The sequence below is a fragment of the Eleutherodactylus coqui genome, chromosome 6 (genome assembly GCF_035609145.1).
Source record: "Eleutherodactylus coqui strain aEleCoq1 chromosome 6, aEleCoq1.hap1, whole genome shotgun sequence".
NCBI classification, from domain to species: Eukaryota; Metazoa; Chordata; class Amphibia; order Anura; family Eleutherodactylidae; genus Eleutherodactylus; species Eleutherodactylus coqui.
In genome coordinates this window covers 123,368,547-123,389,565 of record NC_089842.1, presented here as the reverse complement: position 1 = coordinate 123,389,565, position 21,019 = coordinate 123,368,547, and the positions used below count along the sequence as shown (strand labels likewise).

The following is a 21,019-nucleotide window of genomic DNA, read 5'->3' as shown; positions in this document are numbered from 1 at the left end:
AAATAAACAGCAATAAAATGGAAGATTAAATAGAATTTGCACATTTTGGGGAGACAGTAATTTCAGGTGCGAGGTATCCTTTATTGTTATTTTGAGTGTCCCCCATTTTCCTGGCGCTATATTAGCTATTGCTCTGATGCTAGCTTGATTAGTAAGTAGCAGTTAATGATTTCCCAAGACGAAGATAGAAGTACATCAGACTGGTACCCAGATTTTCAGTCGCCTAGCAACAGCGTAGAAGATGTGAGACCCAGCAAAAGTGCCAATGTGGCAGAAGTGATTAAATGTCCCTCCCATGTATCAGCTGCAAATTTAATGTATCAAATTATTTCTAGCTCTTTTCTATATGCAAACCGAGAATTCCAGCTTAAGAAGGGCTCTTCCGCTGAAAATACTGTCTTAACCCTTTAGGCCTCCAGGTTAGCATGGACTTATCACAAAAGAACTGCTGACTGCAATGCCAAGTAGAAAATCCCAGATAATTAGAATGTGCTCAGTGGTAATTGCAGGCATCGTTGACACATGGCTGTTTTGCTTTGGTATATCTGCAATATGTAAAGTTACAGACCTAAAAAGATTGCCCTACAAAGTGTCAGAGTAATGTTCACTCGCTAAATACAATGGGGCAGATTTAGTTTATAGCAAAATTTTGTCACCTGCTGTCTCATTTAAGCCACACCCCTTTCCCAACAAACCACGCCCCCTTTCTGTTAGCCATACCCTTTGCTGAGCAAGACACAGTAGGGCACATTTATTACTTGGGTTGTGCCAGAATTTTGGTGCAATTTGCACCTTTTTTGGTACAAATCAATTTAGACAAACTTGCTATTGATTTGTGCCAAAAAGAACAGATGTTACGCCACTCGCTACACTTTCAAAAGTGTCTAGTTAAGTGGCGGGATTTAAGTGGAGTGATATCTTTAGACAGATTTAGGCCTCTTTCACATGGGCGCTGTGATTTTCGGCTGCCTGCATCACCCATTTTCTCGTCCATTCAGATGGCCAGGCTGCAGCGTATAAACGCTGCAGCCCAGAATACCATCAACCAGGGAGAGAGAGTACAGCTCTGCTAAACTCTCTCCCCCTCTCCGCCTCTTGCAGGCTGCCAGCAAGGGGAGGGGGCGGGATGGAGTGGAAGCTTTGCAGAGCTAGTCATGCTAAATTCCCTCTCCCTCCCCAGCCTATGGAAGCTGCCGATAAGGGGAGAGGGAGGGGCTTTAGCAATGTGAGTTGCTGCTAAACTCTCTCCAGATTCCCTTTTCTGACGGCTCTCATAGGCTCCTATAGAAGTCTATGGAACAGGGCCGGCGTATTCTCGCAAAAAATAGGACAAGTCCTATGTTTTCTGATGTCACATAAAAGCGGCTGGCCGGAATGCCCACCGTTCGCGCTATCTTTTCCGGACGGTCAATTTCACGCAACAGAAAATCACCCACCTGAACAAATGCATTGGAATCCAATGCTTCAGAAGGTCACAAAATAGCCGCAATAAAACGCTCGTGTGAAAGAGACCTTCAGAGCGCTAGCTTTTTAAAAAGTTGCAGAATTTGTTGCCATCTCATTGCAGTATCTGGATGACGTATAAAGTGACTTCACATCTCTAGACATATTTAAGGATTCAACAAATTTAGGGTGCATTCAGACGACCGTATATCGGCTGGGTTTTCACGCCCAGCCCATATACGGCATCTCTCTCTGCAGGGGGAGGAGGCTGGAAGAGTCAGGAGCAGTGCTCTGAGCTCCCGTCCCCTCTCCAGCCCTCTCCGTCCCTCTGCACTATTTGCAATGAGAGGAAGCAGAACAGGGGTGGGGCTAAGTTCTGGGAATTAGCTCCGCCCCCGTCCCGCCTCTCCTCATTGAAAATAGTGCAGGAGGGTGCGGAGGAGGTGGGAGCTCAGAGCACTGCTCCCGGCTCTTCCAGCCTTCTCCCCCTGCAGAGAGAGACACCATATATCGGCTGGGCGTGAAAACCCAGCTGATATACGGTCGTCTGAATGCACCCTTAGCAACATCTTACAACAATTGATACATTTGTTGCACTTTAAACTGGAGAAAGGAGAAAAAGCTGTCAGAAATCTGGCATCCTGATGATAAATTCCCTCTAGTGGATTATTCTTTTGGTGTATTTGCTTCATAAGTATGTCTAAAACTTCATGGGACAATATGGGGTACATTTGTTTAAGACTGGCATTTCATATGCCAGTCTCCGTGAAGGACCCACCCAAATAAGATGTGAGAAGCATACACCTCTTAATAAAGTTGTTGCATCTCTAGCCATCATGCGTGAAAAAAATCAAAATCTACGCCAGCTATGAGCAGGCATTCATTTGTGCTGCAATTTAACCGAGATGCCCCTTTCCTCGAAGCCCAAAAGGGCCAAAAATGTACAAGTTTTTGCACAAAAATGACCTAAAGTTTTCCCCTTATGCTCTAAAAATGCAGCGAATTTTGACCCATTTTACGACAAGTTCCTGGCATAAACACATTAGTAAATCTGACGTATCTATATTTTTTTTTTCGTAATAATAACAAAGATTATTAAACACACACATGCATATATATATATTCAGATACCTTACCTATCCTTAGGGCTGCTTCACACGAGCGTATGCGCAAAAATGCTCGTCTCAGCGCAACGTATTTGCACTATGAAGGAGGTTGATTTGCGCATGTGTCTGCTCATACTGCTGTACTTTGTGCTCATGCAGGGCCAGATCACATGCGTGTGCGACGCACCCCTTCTATGGATTAAAAGGCTATTTAGCCTAATGAGGTCCGAATGTGTTCTTTTCTATGGGGGTCTTTGCTGCGAAATACACAGAAAGATAGCGTGGGACATGTGCTCTTGTGGGCAGGGAAAATGCGTACACAAAACACGCTCATGAAAACAAATCCATTGACATCAATCGGTTCTATTCTCTGTGCATTGTGAAAAACATTTAAACGGAGATACACATTTATAAACATACATACAGGTGCTCACAAACAGATATTCATACATACACACAGTAATTTATACATACAAATATATGTATATATATGCATTTAGGACTGTTTTTCTGCCCTTATACGGCCCGGATATTTGCTGTGGAATCCACGGCTGGCGTCCGCCCCACGGATCCGCAGCAAATATTGCCCATAGCATGCTATGGAAAATCAATTCTTCCTCCACACTTGTAGAAACCAATTGCGGTTTCCGGAGGCAGAGGAAAAATCGCAGCATGCTCCATTTTGGTGCGGATTCCATGCAAATGGCTACCATTGAAATTAATGGAAGCCATTCGAGCCACGGCCTGTCCACAATGAACATTGTGGACAGGTCGCGGATTTCTCTGCGTCGTCGGGGATTCCGCATGTGAAATCCGGCTCTGTAGTGTGCAGGAGGCCTGATTTAAACAAACACACTCATACATGTATATAAAACATATGAGTATAGCTTTTTTCTCTTTCACACTCCTTTAATCATTACATTATATGTGTTTGTGAGTGTTGCTGAAAATGGCGCAAATGTATGCATCATGAATAAGGGAAACTTTCTAGATTGAAGTCAGACCAGTCATTTAACATAGAAGGGCTTCTTTGAAGGGTGAAATGGTATATGTTAGGGCTTCTTCAGATCGGTGTAATTTAGTCCCGTTATGCGGGTGTGATAATCACGACTGCAAAACGGGACAAAACGAAACCAATCGTTATGTTTTCACTAGCGGTATTCTCGCCGACTAATAGGACTTGCCCTTTCTTTCCTGCGTGTAGTTAATATTACGTGCGAGAAAGATAGCGCGGGACCTATCTTCCCGCTGTACTTTGTCATACTTGTGTGCTACAGCGCAGAGTTTGAATGGCCTGATTAAAAAAAAACCAAACATTCTATGCGCAGCTATGCTCCGTAGCGGCGAGCCTAGTTGCGCCCATGCCCACGTGTTTTGGCCCTTAGAGTGCATTCACATGTAGCTGTTTTGCTGCAGATTTTATTATGGATTTTGATGCAGATCTGCAGTAGATTTTACCCTATAAATTGAATTAAACTGGCAAATCAGCTACAAGTGAATGCACTCTGAGGGCCCTGACAGACAAGCATGATACGCTGCGAGTTTGAATGGCCTGAAAAAAAAACCTGGTTCATGTGCAACTCCACTTCATAGCAGAAAGCGGATTTGCGTATACGCCTGTGTGTTTTTGCCCTTATTTCTGGTTCTCCATTTGTCTGAATGAGGTTGCTACTGCAGGATGTGCGTCAAATTCTGCAAACCTCACTAAGGGCTTCTTGAGACAACGATATTTGTGTGCGATCTTGCGCGCTTAAGGACGGTTTCAGACCAGCATATGCACCAATTCGTTCGCCAGAATGAAATGTATTTTCGCATAAATGAAGTTAGGAGATGGCAAGAAGCAGGTTGATCCATCCATGCAAGCAGGTAGGTTTTTTATTTGTGATCAAAATGCAGTTCACACGTAAATGCCTAAATAGCGTGCTGTCTTCATTCCCTTGCGTAACTCCCTCCGCCTCCCTTTTTTTATGCTGCCTTAGACTTCTATGGCAGCTTTCTTTGTAGCACGGACAAAGATGGGGAAGTCCTATCTTTTCTAGTACAGATTTTCTGCAGAATAAAAACACATCTGAACGAATCTATTGAAATCAAAGGCATCACTTTGTTGTTATATGGGTGAGCTTTTCATGTGCGCAAATATGGTCGCCTGAAACCACTCTAAAATGTATACGCGTAATGCACAGAGACAAGAACTCATTGATGTCAATAGGTTCATTCAAATGAGTGCATTTCGTGCCTTAAAAAAAAAAAAGGTCCTGCTCTATTTTTTGGGGGTATTTGCACACCAAGAACCGTATAGAAATCTATGGAAAGTGCGCAAATACGCACTCAATATGTGCACAAATATGCAATATGCTCAACAATTCCACTGGAAAAGGAACACATCTAGACCTCATTAGGCTAACTAACCTTTTAAATAACGGAAGGAGTGTGTCGCTTGTGTACTGGCCCTGTGTGAGCCAAAGGTGCAGTACAATGTGCTGATGCACACGCAAATCTACCCCACCAAACTTCATTGACTGCACAAATACATTGCGCTGAAGCGTGTGCAATTGTGCATACGGTCGTCTGAAGGAGCCCTAGGGTGAACTAAAATGACACTTTCTGACCAAGAACTAAGATTCGTTTGAAAAAATCTCAAAACATGGTTAATTGAACTTGTCACTTTCAGGGTGCGGTCACGTGTGTAGTTTTTTTCAGGTTTTTAAAAGATGTTCTTGAAGACAAAATCCGGAGTGGGTCATAAATCAGAGAACATACAAAGGACAGACACTTCTTCTCTTTTTTGAATATGGTTCTGGTTTTGGCTTCAAAATCTGCATTACAAAATCTGAACAAAATCTTCATGATTGCTCTGATTGGCTGAGTCAGCTAGGTGACAGCACACTCAGCCAATCACAGCCAGCACTGGATGCTCCAATCATAGCAATTCATCCATGAATGGCTGTGATTGGACACTGAGGCTACATGGGCCGGCAGCCGCCGGCAAAACTAGAAGCAGGCGACGAAAGCAGAGGCAAACTTCTGCGTTGAAGAATCGGCAAAACTGGAAACCATTGAAAGAAGAAGCCAACAAAAGTAGAGGTATGACTGTATTAGTATTGCTAGTCAGCGATAATTTAATACCTTAGTAGGTTCAGTGCATGGATGTCATGAAAGTGCATTCCTGAACTTTTTGGTGCCTAAGAAAATTATAAAAACTCATGCTCGCCTAACCCAGTAGGTTGCACCCCTTCCCCCCGAAGGTGACCTTCCCAGGTCTCCACTCCTTTTTTAGGTTGGTTAGTCATGTACCCTTCTAAGTGTATGACCACTGCAGCCAATCACTGGTCTCATCAGTATTGAGACTGGTGATTGGCCACAGGGGTCACGCGCTTTGCCAGGCATGTGACGACTTGACCAAAGAACTGACCATGGTAGCAAGGGAACACGAGGGAGGGGTGAGTATATCTTGATTTATTGTTTTTTTAAAGATCTGTAATACTTTTTAACTGTATCTGCGGCCAGAGGACCTTCCTTATACTTTTACTCTGTGTGGTCTGCATTTCTGGTTTTAGCTTACAAATATTGATGCAAACTACTGACCAGAATACTGTTGTGTGATTGAGGCCTGAAGGCTACGGGCACACTTTTTTTTGACTTTCAATAAATCAATTTTTTGGCTATAAAACATTTCTCTAATTGCAGTTACATCACACTGTCAGCTGTTTGTGCGCAGGAGGGAAGGCTAAAATTGCAATGTCTTCAGAGCACAGCAGATTGACAGAGGACGCTCTCCACGCTGTGAATCTCTGTAAATTGTATGATCAAGATGTAGCACTGCCAGTGTTTCCTCCCAGGCATGGACAGCTGACAAAGGGATGTAACTGTAGGCACTGAACTTTTTCTCCCCCGGCAATAAAGTAATCATTCATTTCCTCCTTCCCAAGTTATAAACTGCAAATTTTGTCAGGACAGTGTCCAGGATAATGGGAGTCCCTGAGAAAACCCGCAAACCCCTGTCCCTGCCTACTTGCCCCCCTGGGCTAACCCCCAGGGCGACAACCGGGCGGCGGTCCCTACCCTCACTAGGGAAGCAGGACACGGGAAGACAAACAGACACTGAAGACAAACAAACAGTAGAATGGTCAGACAATCCGGGTCGGCAATAGGAGGGTACGCAGTACAGAGGGGAAGGCAAAAACGTAGACTAAGTCCAAAAGCAGAAGTCAGAAAAGCCGGAGTCACAAGAGGAGTCAAAATATATGCGGGTGCAGCTGGAGAACCAAACTAACACTGGCAAGGGCTGGAAGGAAAACACACACACATTTAAATGCTGTCAGAACTCCCGCCCCAGCAGCTGATTGGAGCGGGGAGCCTGACAGCAGCAGGGCCCATCAAGGAGGTGCTGAGGACACACCCCCAGCCTTGCTGAGCAGACAGTTACCAAGGAAGCATGCTTGGTAGTCAAGGAAATAGAGAAGCACCTGCTGCCTCCCTAGCAACCCGGCAGCGACCAGTTTTACAGCAGCCCGGGGAGATCACTAGAACCGGGGCTCCCCTGCGCCGCACACCTGCAACCCGGGTGGCAGGACTGGTGGTGTGGGCACAGCGGCCCCGAGAGTTGCTGGTTCTGACAAATTTCACATCTCTTGTAGCCCTCCTTCTATCATTCAGTGTTGAAGGACAGTCTATAAGTCCTACTGACTGACAGATTTTAGAAGAATCTTGATCTTTTAGCTAAAAGAAGTTATACTGAGATTGCAAGTCTTCCCCTATATATAAGATAAGGGATAATTTGCTGTTTGGTGGGGGTCTCACTGGTTAGACCCCCACCAATCTCGAGATCGGGGGTCCTGTGTCCTCTGTCTTCCTCACTGCTGAGTTACTTTCAATGGGTATTTCTGCGAGCCTCACTGAAATGACTGTAGCACTGACCGCGCATGTGAGTCACGTTATGCAGATCGGCGGGGTCTCAGCAGTGATCAGCAAGTTAGCTCCTATCTTACTACTCTCTAATGATTCTTCTACATCTCTGTGCAGCATTTGACACTGTAGATCATCTACTGCTACTCAGCATGTAGGAGGGTCAGTTCTTGTGTGTGGCCGATGACCCCGCTCATGGATGACAGTAATAGAGGCGGATACAGAACAGTTTGGTGGAACAGAACTTAACTCCAACTGAAGATTACATCAATAATTGCTGTGAAAAGTGGTTTGTAGCTTGGCATCTTCTCTAAGGCGTACACAGCTTAGTGGTTACAGTCTCTAAGAAGTACAAGTGGTCTAAAACTACTTGCAAGATACAGAGGACCTTTGCTGGTCACGGACCACCCCCTAACCGACCCAAGTAATACAGGAGTCCTATTCAGATTCAAGGCACTGGAAACAGTATGCAACTGCTCAGCAGGATTTACAGGATCACTGCCATGTCAGAAACAGACAACGGTAGTTCCTGTCCGCAGACTTCCTCCGGATGACAGCTGTAATGCCAATTCAAGGCGCTTGCACCTAACAGGTTCTTGTACGTTCTTTATTTTGTAACTATACTCACTACTTGATGCACGCCAAAACATGTCATTATAGAGCCTGACTGCACCCCAATGCAGCGTCTGTGTGGCACCCTGCTATTACAGCCACACCTAATGACTGTAGACCCCATCGGTTCACTGTTCCTAGTTGTACAGGGTAAACATCACAACGTTTAAAGGCACATTACCTACAAATATAAGTGTGTTAATGTCACATTGGCATAACGAATTACCACAATATGAATGTCCAGTAAGTTTCACAGGTCAAATAGCTCAAGTGCACAGCAATTAAGGATCAGTCGGAGTGCACTATCATGTAAGGGGTGCTAGAGTATATTCTAGTCATTATATGCTGGAGCACCCCCTTAACAAGTGTAATTCACTCTATTGGCCTTAACGTGGCTGTACTATCAAACATATCCCCTTTCAGAAAGCAGCATCTAGGTCATACAGCTGATTGACCCGGGTGCCATCCCTAGCAAACAACTGATTTTGCTGGGGAAGCCATGGCCGGACAGGCATTTTCTCAGTATTGGTCACTAGTATTACAGGATGGCCAAACCTCGCATCCCCATGTGATGCATTAAAGGTCCCATTGAAATCAATGGCAATGCATTCCGAGAAACTTGATAAGATAGGACATACAGAGCAAACATTGCTCATGTATATGACTCCATTCAAAAGAATGGGGTTGATATCCGCCTTAGGCTGGCAACATACATCGGATTTGCATTGTGGTATCCACGGTCGGTGTCCACACCACGTATCCACAGTAAATATCGTTCGTAACATGATATGCAAAACCACTTTTTGCTGCACACTAGCGGAAACAAATTGCGATTTCCGCCAGCGGAGGAAAAATTGCAGCATGTTCTACTTTAGTGCGGATCACAAATGGACGGCTTCCATTGAAGTCAGAGGAAGCCGTATGACCTGCTGTCCATCCGTAATTAACAAGTACAAGAAGAGAAAGGTACACAGGGTCGCTGGCCACAGTCAGGGCCGCATTCTGTTGCCGGCTCCCGCATGTGGAATCCGACCCGGTCTTGTGCAACTGGCCTTACAGAGAGGGTCTCCATTCTGACTCGTAGATGAAAAGGAGCCTCAAGCAGCAATCCTCCTCTAAGATGTTCATTTGCTCTATTAAGATATATGAACTGTGGTTGTGTTACCATGCGGCGGTTGCTGGTCTTCCCGTGGCGGCGGTGTGCGGGGTCCCGCAGTCGGGGCACATCCCCCCGGCTTGTTGTCTGGCTGCTAGGGGCGCGAGTGCCTGGCCAGCGTGGGCGACGTGGTACTAGTGGCGCCGTGCGCACCTGTGAGTGCAGCTGCCGTGCACAAGCTTCCTTTTATTATGTTCTGTTGGGAGTTGGCTGTCTCCCTCTATCCGCCCCTGGGCGGAGGCTTTTGTTTAAATATGGGGCAGAGACTTGCAATCACTCCCAGTTATTGGTTTCCCTCAGTGTGCTAGCTAGTCTGCCTCTGTTGATCTCCTGCGTCTGTCATCTGGTCTGCTATACTTTGCTAGTTTCCGCCAGGTTTTTCCATCTGCCTTAGTTCAGCTTAGTATTGTTCGTGTTGGTCATTTTCATCTGCCTTTTCTGTCGGTATTCTACCCTTTCCATCCAGGTACACCAGCGTCCCTTTTCGGTCCCTAGTGAGAGTAGGGACCGCCGCCCAGTTACCCGCCTGGGGTTAGCCAGGAGTGGAGGCAAGCAGGCAGGGACAGGCTTTATGGGTGAGATCTAGGGCACCCGGGCTGGCGTATCACGGTAGTATACCGTAACAGGTTGTGTTCTTTATTGGTTTTCTTTGGTTACAAGTGCCGGCCACTACATGGAGGTTGGTGTGAAGACTTCCACTGTTCCCGCTTCGACTTCTATGTATTTGTGCCCCTGACAGCATGCGCCCACTCAGCTGATTGATCAGGGTCCCAAGTGATGGACCCCAGCCAATCAACTATTGATGACCTATCCTGAGGCCTCACTGCCCCCCTGGCCCATCCACCCTCTACGCCCCTAAAAATTTTGTTACAGTACTCTGCGTGTTTTAGTCAAGGTGGAAAAAAAATCAAACAACAGATAAAGTTATTTTATTAGATAAGTGTTCATAGAATACAAACTACAAAGTGAGTGTTCCAAAAACAGTCCAATCAACAGTTTTCGCCAATGCTCTACAAGTATCCCTTGAAGGTTAAAATTGTAAATAGCTTGAAGCAGACACAACGGGTCCTTAAAACAGTTTTATAAATACTCTCTATGTGTACAATCTGTTAATAGCCTCAATTTCAAATAAAGCTTAAATATTTACAAATCTGAAAAATAATTTGGTTTAGCCATTAATTTAACAATATGATTAAGTATTTCGAACGCCGATTTTTGCTGGAAATTCCGGCAACCAAATACACAGAGAATAGAACCCATTGTTACCAATAGGTTTATTCTCACTGGTAGGGCTTATTCACATGAGCGTACATCGGCGGCGTTTTCACGGCCGGCCAATATACGCTACCAACTGATGCATTGGATTCCAGTGCATCAGATCATACAGACATATTCCTGTGGTGTAAAAGTGCTTGGCCGGGCGCTTTTACGCTGGGCAGGAAGGATAGTCCTGGAACTATCTTCCTGGCTGGACTACTGCAGCTGCCATGGACTCCTGAGGGAGCCAATGACAGCAGCCAGAGAAGAGTGGTGGGAGGGAGTTTAGCAGCGTGACTGCTAAGCTCCCTCCCCTTTCTCTCCTCCTCTCTCCTTCTCTCTGGCTGTTTGCAATAGGAGGGGGCAGAGCTAAGCCCCATCCCCTCCCATTGCTGGCTGTGGACAAGGGGCGGGAGCTTACCCCCACCCCCTTCCTCGCCCCCTACCATTGCAAACAGCTGGAGGGGAGGAGAGGGGAGGGGAGTCAAGAAGGGGGAGACAGTTTAGCAGAGCTCAGCTGTCTCCTGCCGCCCGACGGCATATACGCCAAGCCCGTGCATCACATGGTAGCGTATATTGTCCGGCCTTGAAAACGCCGTCCAACATACACTCATGTGAATAAGCCCATAGAGCGTATTTGTTGGTGGAATTTCCAGCACGGAAAAAGTAGGCTTTGGCCTATCTTTTGGGTGTATTACGCTGGCAAACATGGCCATTTACATGAAAATGTCCGTGTTTGCTAGCGTAAAAACAAACAGTCATGTCTCCACAGCATCCTAGGATGTTTTGGAGACATATCAGAGACCCAGGGATGTGATTGTTTTACTGACCGGGGTCCCCGCTGATAGTCGGTCCACCGTATCTCGCTTTAGTTCAGTAAAGTGAGAAGCCGACGCTGCTGCGGAAAAGACCGTCTGTCAGTGTGGACCCGGTACGTACAATCACATATTTGGGGACCTGTCATGTCCCCACAGCAACTTAACTGTGTTTTGCCGTTGGTATCAGAAAAATTATTTTTTCCTCCTGGTTGGCCAGGCACCCCCGTAGGCCCGTCCCTCTGGCCACAGGTAGGGTTGTCCATCCCCCCTTCCATGTGAAGGCCATGCTGCTTACTCGTGTCCAGAGTAGAGAAGCTCTTTAATAACTTATCCAGTCCTGGGATAAAGGAGTGGATATGACTAACAGGAATCCTTGGCTTGACTTATGGTTACTGTAAATTGGTACAATTGTGAAAATTTACTAATCATGTCTACAAGACAAAGCAGACATAGACTAGTCTAAAATGTGGCAAATTTAACCTAGTGGTCAATCCTGGATCATAAACCTGGCGCATATTTGGACACTTTTGTCTAACTTGATACCACCTATGTATAACTGCCGCAGTGATCCAGCACTCTAGCCCGCTGTCCCCTGTGCTTGTTGTTGAAGTTGATGTCACTGGATATCATGTGACTGCTGCAGCCAACGAGAGGTTCCAGCATCACCATCCTGAACTCTTAACATTATGGCACCCAAGATGTGAGGAGGACAATCTCTTTACCATGGGAGTAAAGGTCTGGTGCAGTCCAGCCCCACAATACTGAACACCCAGAAGAACTAGTCACATTGTCCTGCCACTGCAGAACCGAAACCTACTGCTGCTCTTCCAGATGATATACAGTATGCTACCATGCAACCTGATATACAGTATGCTACCGTTTAACCATAATCTCAGTAATACTGAAGCAGGAAGAGTATACATTTCTCTCTTCTGACTCATATTTTGTCATCAAGTTTCTTCTTCCGTCTTCTTTCTTCTTGTTCCGTTTGTGTTTCTTCTTCATCATCTTCTACTTGTTCTCCTTCTTCTTCCTTATGATATGCTTCTTCTCCTGTCTTTCTTGTTTTACACTCTTCTACTTCATTCTCCTGCTTCTTGTTCTACCTGATTTCCATCCTCTTTTCTGTTTATGTTATTTTTATGTTTATGTGTCTTATTACTCTTGTATAACTGGATCATTTCCCCCCATGTTGTGCTTTATCTTTTATTTCTTCATGTTGATACACCTTTTCTACGATATTTTTTCTTTCTTTAGTTTACCTTTCTCTGTCTGCCTCTGGTTCTTGCCTTCTTTTCTCCTGTTTCTCCCTTTTTTCTGGTTGATTTTTCTTAACATTATTGTTTGTCTTGTTGTAGCTCTTTGCCGTCTTCCTTTTGGTTCTGATGTTCTTCTACTTTTTGTAGTTTACTTTTCTTCTTCTGCCTCTTACTTTTGTCAATCTTCCCCATTGTTCTTTACCTGTTTTTCTTCATACTGTTACTCTTGTTGGTTGCATCTTTATTCCAGTGAATATTCCTGTTATTGCTCTTACTCAAGTCTTTTGTTTTTCTTATTTTCTTCCTCCTTTTTTTCTTCAGGTTTCTTCTTCCTCTCTGTTTTCTTCTTCTGCTTTTTCTGTTCTACTTACTAGATGGATGCAATGTTCTCTACATGAGCATGAAATGGGTTCATTCCGATTTGTGATGTTTCCCTGCCTGTCATCATATTGCATGCTATGCAGGGAAAAAAATCGCAGCATGTCCTATCTTTATGCGATATCGCCCATTGCCTGCAATGGGTCTGGCGGCAGCAGCGCTGGACCCATTGAAAACAATGGGAGAACATTGCAATCCCCTGCCACGGCTGTGACAGCTGCGCCAGGGGACTCCTTCAGCCCCACAGGTATATGAGGCTGTTTCCATGTGAAAACGCTTCGCATCCAGGGGTTTCCACATGAAATGCAAGGGTGATATCGGGCTGTGATTCACTGTGAAGGCGGCCTGACTTTTCCTAGCAGTGCTGTTGGCTGAAGCACAACAGCGCTGCTCGACTTAACATAAGAACTTTGACCTGGCCTCACAAGTCACTCAATGTATCAAACTCAAATTGTATGATTTTATGCCAGTGGTAAGGATCTCACAAATCTAATTACACCAAAATCATCCACCAAAGGTCAGACAAAGAAGGCAAAGTGTGGTGCAAGAAAAAGCCTGTAGGCTTTTTTATATTAGATTCAGTTTTTTTTTCTTTTGTTTTAGTTCATATTAAAGTTATTCATCTGCATCTTACTTTTGATACTTATGTTCTTTTTCATCCATGTAATCTTGCTTCTGCTTCCAACGCAAGTTGTTTTTTCTTATTCTTCTTTTAAGCATCCATCCTGCTGTTCTTACTTCCTTTCCATTTCTTCTCTTTTTTGTGCTCATTATTTTATTAAGGTAATGATAGTTGGCATTAGACTGCAGTATTCTATATGCTCTCACCATGTTCCTCTTCTAGTAACCCCCCTCCTTTAGGTTAATTCATAGATAGCATACGGACCTATTTTAGCCTATGCGGCTATGCACACTGCTGATGGTCTACATGAAAAAACTAATTGCCTGTCCTATTCTTGTGCGTATATAAATAAATGAATAGTGACATTATGGCTTATTCAGACAGGTGTATTTTCTCATGTGCTGTGTTTTTTGTGGGCAGCACACAGCCCCATTATAGCCAATGAGGCCCCACACACGAGTGCTTGTTCACATGCACCAATAGTCCGTGTGAAAAAAAAAATCACTACATGTTCTATTCCTGTCAGCATCTGACTTCTTCACATGACCGTATTTGCAAATGTTTTTGCGTGCGTAACATATACACACACAAAACACAGAGAATAGAACCCATTGATTTCAATAGGTTTGTCCTCATGAGTGTGTTTTGTGCTCACATTTCGCGCATGCGTAAAAAGGTAAGACTTGCTCTATCTTTTTGCGTTTTGGGCAGTAAAGTCTATGGAGGTGTGCAAATACACAAGAAGATGCGTGCAACACTGTGCAAAACCACAAAAAGAGGAACACAGCTGGACCTCATAAGGCTAAATAACCTTTTAATCCATGGAAGGGGTGTGTCATGTGTGTGTGAACTGGTCCTGTATGCGCAAAAAGTACAATATTATGCACAGACTCGTGGGTATGTCAATCTCTTTCCTGTGTAAATACGTCTCATTGAGGCAAGCGTTTTTGCACATATGCTTGTGTGAAGTCGCCCTCGGTGTAAAAAAGAAATGAAGCACCTAGAAGGAGTTATCAGAATGGAATGAAACTTTCTATGTGTAATTGTAATGCTGTTATAGGAGAATTTATTGTGGTTGAACTGACCCCTTGAAAGGAAGCTCTAGTACCCTGTTGTACCTGCTCTAGCTTGGATACAAGATGTGATACAGGCAGGCAGGAAGGCTCTAGTACCCTGTTGTACCACCTCTAGCTTGGATACAAGATGCGATAGGGGCGGGCATGGAGGCTCTAGTACCCTGTTGTACTGCCTCTAGCTTGGATACAAGATGTGATATGGGCAGGCATGGAGGCTCTAGTACCCTGTTGTACCGCCTCTAGCTTGGATACAAGATGCGATAGGGGCGGGCATGGAGGCTCTAGTACCCTATTGGGCCACCTCTAGCTTGGATACAAGATGTGATACTGGCAGCATGGAGGCTCTAGTACCCTGTTATACTGCCTCTAGCGTAGATATAAGATGTGATACGGGCGAGCATGGAGGCTCTAGTACCCTGCTGGGCCACCTCTAGCTTGGATACAAGATGTGATACAGGCAGGCATGGAGCTTCTAGTACCCTGTTGGGTCATCTCTACCTTGGATACAAGATGTGATACGGGCAGGCCTGGAGGCTCTAGTACCCTGTTGGGTCATCTCTACCTTGGATACAAGATGTGATACGGGCAGACCTGGAGGCTCTAGTACTCTGTTGGGCCACCTCTAGCTTGGATACAAGATGTGATACGGGCGAACCTGGAGGCTATAGTACCCTGTTTGGCTGCCTGTACTTATGTCCATATTTGGGACGGTTCCAACAGTACACCTTAATCACCACAGCGGGGAGGTATCCTGCAATGTACGCCAAGGAACTTGATCAGGACTCTTGATCCAAACAAACTAATCCCAGCAGAAATAATCCACGTCAGCATCAAGCGGTGCAATTTAAAATGATCCATAATGGATAAACTTTTTAAGGGCTGTCTGTAGTTTGGATACAATATGTGATATAGGCGGGCATGGAGGTTTACGGGTTCCGTATGGTATCCTGCGGCATATCAGTCCACGGAAGTGTGACAATCTCTTTGATTGCTTTGTAGAGGCGTCTAGTGGTCAACAAGCTCCACACAAGCAGAAAAAGAGGTCACTACACACAAGTAGCCTCTGAGAGCCTTTTTATAGGCCAAAGGTGGAACCAAGTTTAGGGCCTTGGGTGTCAAGACCATTCATCTAATCACTGCATGCCAAGTTTTGCAGCAAAACAACAACTCCTTCTAGGGGCTTGATTTTTTTTTTACAAAGTTCATACATACACAGTAATAGAGACACATGCATACCTACATACACATTAAACATACATGTATACACACACATATTGAGATATCACTGATACTTGTCCTGCAGCTGAAATCTCTTGCTGGCAGTGGCAGCCTAAGCAGTGTAGAAGGTCCCCATAAGCAAAGGAAAGAAATGGCAGCTCATATTCCGTCTTTGCAGCCTCCCTTCTCCTCCTCCTGACTGTCCCGACAACCTGCAGCCTGCATCAAATTACAGGCAGCATCAGAAAAGTGTAGAGCAAAACGTGAAGTGGAGGAAGAGGAAGAGCAGGGGATCCGTTTTAGGCAGATCACACTCTCTGCTTTAGCCCCTCTGACTCAGTCACAGGGCTACCAACTCTGTACCTGGCTGTGATTGGTGGAGCAGCAGACGGACAGCTTCTGCTCCACCAATCAATGAAGCGCTGATTGGGGACAACAGAAGGCAGGAAACAGAATGTTATTCCTCTCTTCCTCCCACTTGAACAGTGGCTGAGATACAATGCTTGGCTGCAGTTGGCACCCTCAATCATGACAGCGCCCAGAGCACATGCCCCACTTGCCCCTTCCTAGCTACACCCCTGACTCACACACAGCAAGTGTGCGCCCGGCCTTATCCTGATACTTATCATTTACGCTTCTCTCCTTCTTATTCTCATCTTTTTTGGTTCTTTTTCTGTATTAATGACTGCACTATGAACAAATGGAGTCACAACAAAAATGTCATTTATTTTATGCTAGTACATTCTATGCATATCAAACACAGTAGAAGTAACTTCCTCTGCGTTACGCTGAGCACATTAATGTTCCTGCATTAACCCCAGCCAGACATAATTAGGTCCATCTCTCAGAAATATTTCATATATAAAAGTGTAAAAGAAATGATTAGAGCTCTGGAGATTATAGATTATAAGAGAAGATTGATCAAGGTTCTTTTTTTCCTGGTAAAGTGATATTTTGTGAGCAGCCGGTGACCCTTGAAGAGATATAGATACGTTTTATCTTCTCTATAAAGCCACAGCCATGAGTCATAAGAGGCAAGGTCACCTGCAGCCTCGTGAAAGTATCAGACAGGTTTGTAGCCGGAGTCATAACATTAGGGAACAGTGATAACTTAATGGAATAAGATTTGTATGGAATGGCAGCAGGAGCAGACAGAGCACCTTGTAAAATTGTCTGCACAGAAACTTTTTGATAAATGTTTGAATACATCTTGTAGTAACACATTAGGCGATACTCCTGAGAATGTCACATTGTTTTAATTCTGGGCAGATAGATGGAAGAATAGACATGAGATGATAGATCCGAAGTGCACAACTTTTTCGGGTGCGAGGGCCATGTTGTCATACTGAACCACTTCCAATGGCCGCACGGTTATTCCCATCTGAGACCTTTATAGTATATCCTAATGAATATCCTAATATCCATAAAAAATCTAAGTAAGTCATGGGACTTTCACCTACCGGGAGAATGGGGGTCACCATCGTTCCCCAATTAGCATTCCATAGAGGAGGAGACAATGCATGTAGCTCTCTCCATTGTAGATGATGGATGCACCATAAACTACAATGGAGAGAGCTGCATATACTATGCCTCAAACTCATATACTCATTTCTAGAGTGCTGAATGGGTGAAGGATCTCTATTCTCCTAATATATAGGGACATGGACATGCCAACACAGTGCACCCTTAGTACTTGTACTAGTATATAGAGACCCGGACAATACAACACAGTGCACCCTTAGTAATTCTTATAATATATAGGGACATGGACATGACTACACAGTGCAATGTTAGTACTTGTCCTAATATATAGGGGCCCGGACATGACTACACAGTGCACTCTTAGTACTTGTCCTAACATATGGGGGACCCAGGCATAACTACACACTCCACCCTTAGTACTTGTCCTAATATATAGTGGACCAGGCATAACTACACAATGCACCCTTACTACTTGTCCTAATATATAGGGGACCCAGACATGGCTACACAGTGCACCCTTAGTACTTGTCCTAATAAATAGGGGACCCAAACATGGCTACATAGTGCACCTTTAGTACTTGTCCTGATATATAGGGACCCACATCTGGCTACACAGTGCCCCCCTAGTACTTGCCCTAATATATAGGGGACCCAAACATGATTACACAGTGTACCCTTAGTACTTGTCTATTCCTGTTACCCTGCTATGTGCCACTTCCTTTCACCATGATATTGAAACTACATGTGAGCAACCACACATAGGTATTTATCTGTCCAGTGCACAGAATGGCATTGTGAGCCAAATGATGTGCACCCCTGTAATAGACAGATATAAGATAGATAGATAGATAGATAGATAGATAGATATGAGATAGATAGATAGATAGATAGATAGATAGATAGATAGATAGATATACAGTATATGAGATAGATAGACAGATAGATAGATAGATAGATAGGTAGATATGAGATAGATAGATAGATAGATAGATAGATAGATAGATAGATAGATAGATAGATATGAGATAGATAGATAGATAGATAGATAGATAGATATACAGTATATGAGATAGATAGACAGATAGATAGATAGATAGATAGGTAGATATGAGATAGATAGATAGATAGATAGATAGATAGATAGATAGATAGATAGATAGGTAGATATGAGATAGATAGATAGATAGATAGATAGATAGATATACAGTATATGAGATAGATAGACAGATAGATAGATAGATAGATAGATATGAGATAGATAGATAGATAGATAGATAGACAAAAGATTCTCAGTTCTTTTACAACTTGTCAATGAATATCAGGGCCTGTACGTGACCGGAGCGGCCGCTGCACAATCGCCGGACGATCTGAATAACACAATTCACACTCTAATTCTCCTAAATGATATGTAACACATGTGACAGCTGAGATTTGTAGCAGGAGCTTCTGTTTGTTGTTTTTTGCTTCTGGGCAACTCAAGAAAGATTCCAGTGAAATGTTAGCAAGGACGACAGAGAAATTACATCTGAATCTCACAGGAAGCTCAGTCACAGATCTGAAGAAACATGAAAAGCCGATGATATAATGTATAGACACAATTATCATCATCACATCAATAGAGAGAAAAGTACTGAGCAGCAGCGGGTTGGGCTGGACTTTAAAATATTCCAGTTTATTTACCAGGTATGGAAAAATGTAGGAGCAATGATCCTACAGGCAGAGGAGCAATATCAACCGGGCTAGGGTGTGCAAGAGATTGTACTGGAGGGGAATCAAATCGTGCAGCTGTAATTCAAGCTCCCGCAATGAAATGCAATCTGGAGACAGAAAATCGGCAACATTGTAAATGCATAAAATAGTTAAGAATGTTGTTCAAAGACAGCATTGCATTATTACATGGGTAACAAGAGAGAATTGTCTTTGGACCTCCACCAAGACCACACCAATTTTACTCCATAGCATGGGACTGTATTGGCACTTTTATTTGGGTGCCATGTAACACTGTCAAGCAGGGGGGTAACTATAGGGAATACAGGGGATGCGGTTGTCCCCGGCTTAGGAGCCTTAGTGGGCCCATAAGGCCTCTCCACTCCATATAAGGATCCCAGTACTATGATTAAAGCATTATAATTGGGGCCCAGAAGTTTCAAGTTATGCCTCTGCTATCAAGTATCCCTTGCATGGCACTATTGTGCAGGTAGTATGGCTGTCTTATATAGTCACCGTCTGGCATTCTGTATGTGGTGGTATTAATTAGGAATGGTGTGACACCATCATCTCTTCTCTGTATGACAATAGTGTATATAGTGTATAGCGTAAAGGTATGGCAGTACAATGTAAGCACTAGATGGTACTATAATTTGGACATTATGTAGCATAGTCATCTTTTCAACGTTATGACCTTTTTATGCAGGCTGTGAGGCGGTAATAATCATATAATAGCCAAATTTCGTTTCAAAGATATTTTATGAAATTTTAGGCATACAAGGTGGCAACAATCGAGGTAGCAAAGTTTTACTTGAATGTGACTAGTTATTGTATCTTAAGCCATTCTTCTCTTATCTTAACACAAAAGGTCATTGAAAAGCTATCAAAAGGGCAAATAAACTGTGGCACAGATTCTTAATGTGTTAGGTCTTGAGTTAAACTTTGCTACATCCCCAAATCTACCCTTTTCATTTGCAGTCCAGGTAATATCTAATACCATATTCTTCTGATTTTAGGTAAGACAGGGAAGAGCCACGCTGGAATTCATGACCAAGATGGTAATCACTGGTCGAAATGAAGATGACAGAGGAAGCCAAGAAAAGGAGAGCAAAGAAGAGTCAATTTTGGCCATGCTGGGGATCATAGGGACCATCCTCAACCTGATTGTCATTATATTTGTCTACATTTATACTACTCTCTAAAGACATCCCTAATGAATAAAGTGCAGATGGCCTTTTAAGACACCCCGATCTAAGATGAAGCACAAAGAAAGCAAATTGCTTATTTGCAGCAAAACAAACTGCAAACTTTTTCACCGGCACTGGAAACCATCCTCCAGGACCCTTCTGTATATATCCTTACTGCACATGATCAAATGGAATTGAGCGCCATGGCGAATGAACATCTCACATGACGGTCGTGCACTTTTTTCATATTTTCTCATATGAGCACATGGGTAGAGACTGAGCTGCATCATTAAATTCTAACACAAATTTTTTCTCTCTTTCTTAAATTTCCTTCCCTTGATATGAATGTTTATATCCGTACTTTAAGTGCAATACTTTCTAGCATGTACCAAATATATTTGGGGTTTATTATTAATTAAAATACATTTCCTTTCCAATGCGTGCAGTGTACGGAAGACGCCATATGACAGCACTGCGCAGTTACGTGTTTTTAAATCTGCTTTATTTTAGAAATTTATTTTGCAATTTTAGAAAAGGGGCAATAACAAACAAATAAAGTCATGGGTTGGGACAGGATGATATAGAAGTGCCATGGGGCTTTGACCTTAATCTCTCTGAGTCTATGGATTACTTTCATTTACCTTAGTATTTTGTGGATTATTACCAATTCATAATAAATAAAAACAGAGCTCCATAAAAAGTTTCTTTTATTTGAAGAAATTACATAAAAATCTACATAAAATAATACAGCCCGCACAGAATTTGGTGGTCACGTGTGAAGATTTTAGGAAGA

The 21,019-nt window shown here is 43.7% G+C and overlaps 1 protein-coding gene across 1 annotated transcript in view; it reads left to right on the top strand.

Annotated features, from left to right (window-relative positions):
• TUNAR (TCL1 upstream neural differentiation-associated RNA) overlaps positions 1-20,602 on the top strand; it is a 36,695-nt gene extending 16,093 nt beyond the window's left edge. Inside the window, exon 3 of the mRNA XM_066605737.1 lies at positions 20,056-20,602. Coding sequence (XP_066461834.1) covers positions 20,056-20,241 — 186 coding nt within the window. The 3' untranslated portion in view covers positions 20,242-20,602. The remainder of the gene's footprint in view (positions 1-20,055) is intronic.
• Positions 20,603-21,019: the final 417 nt, after the last annotated feature.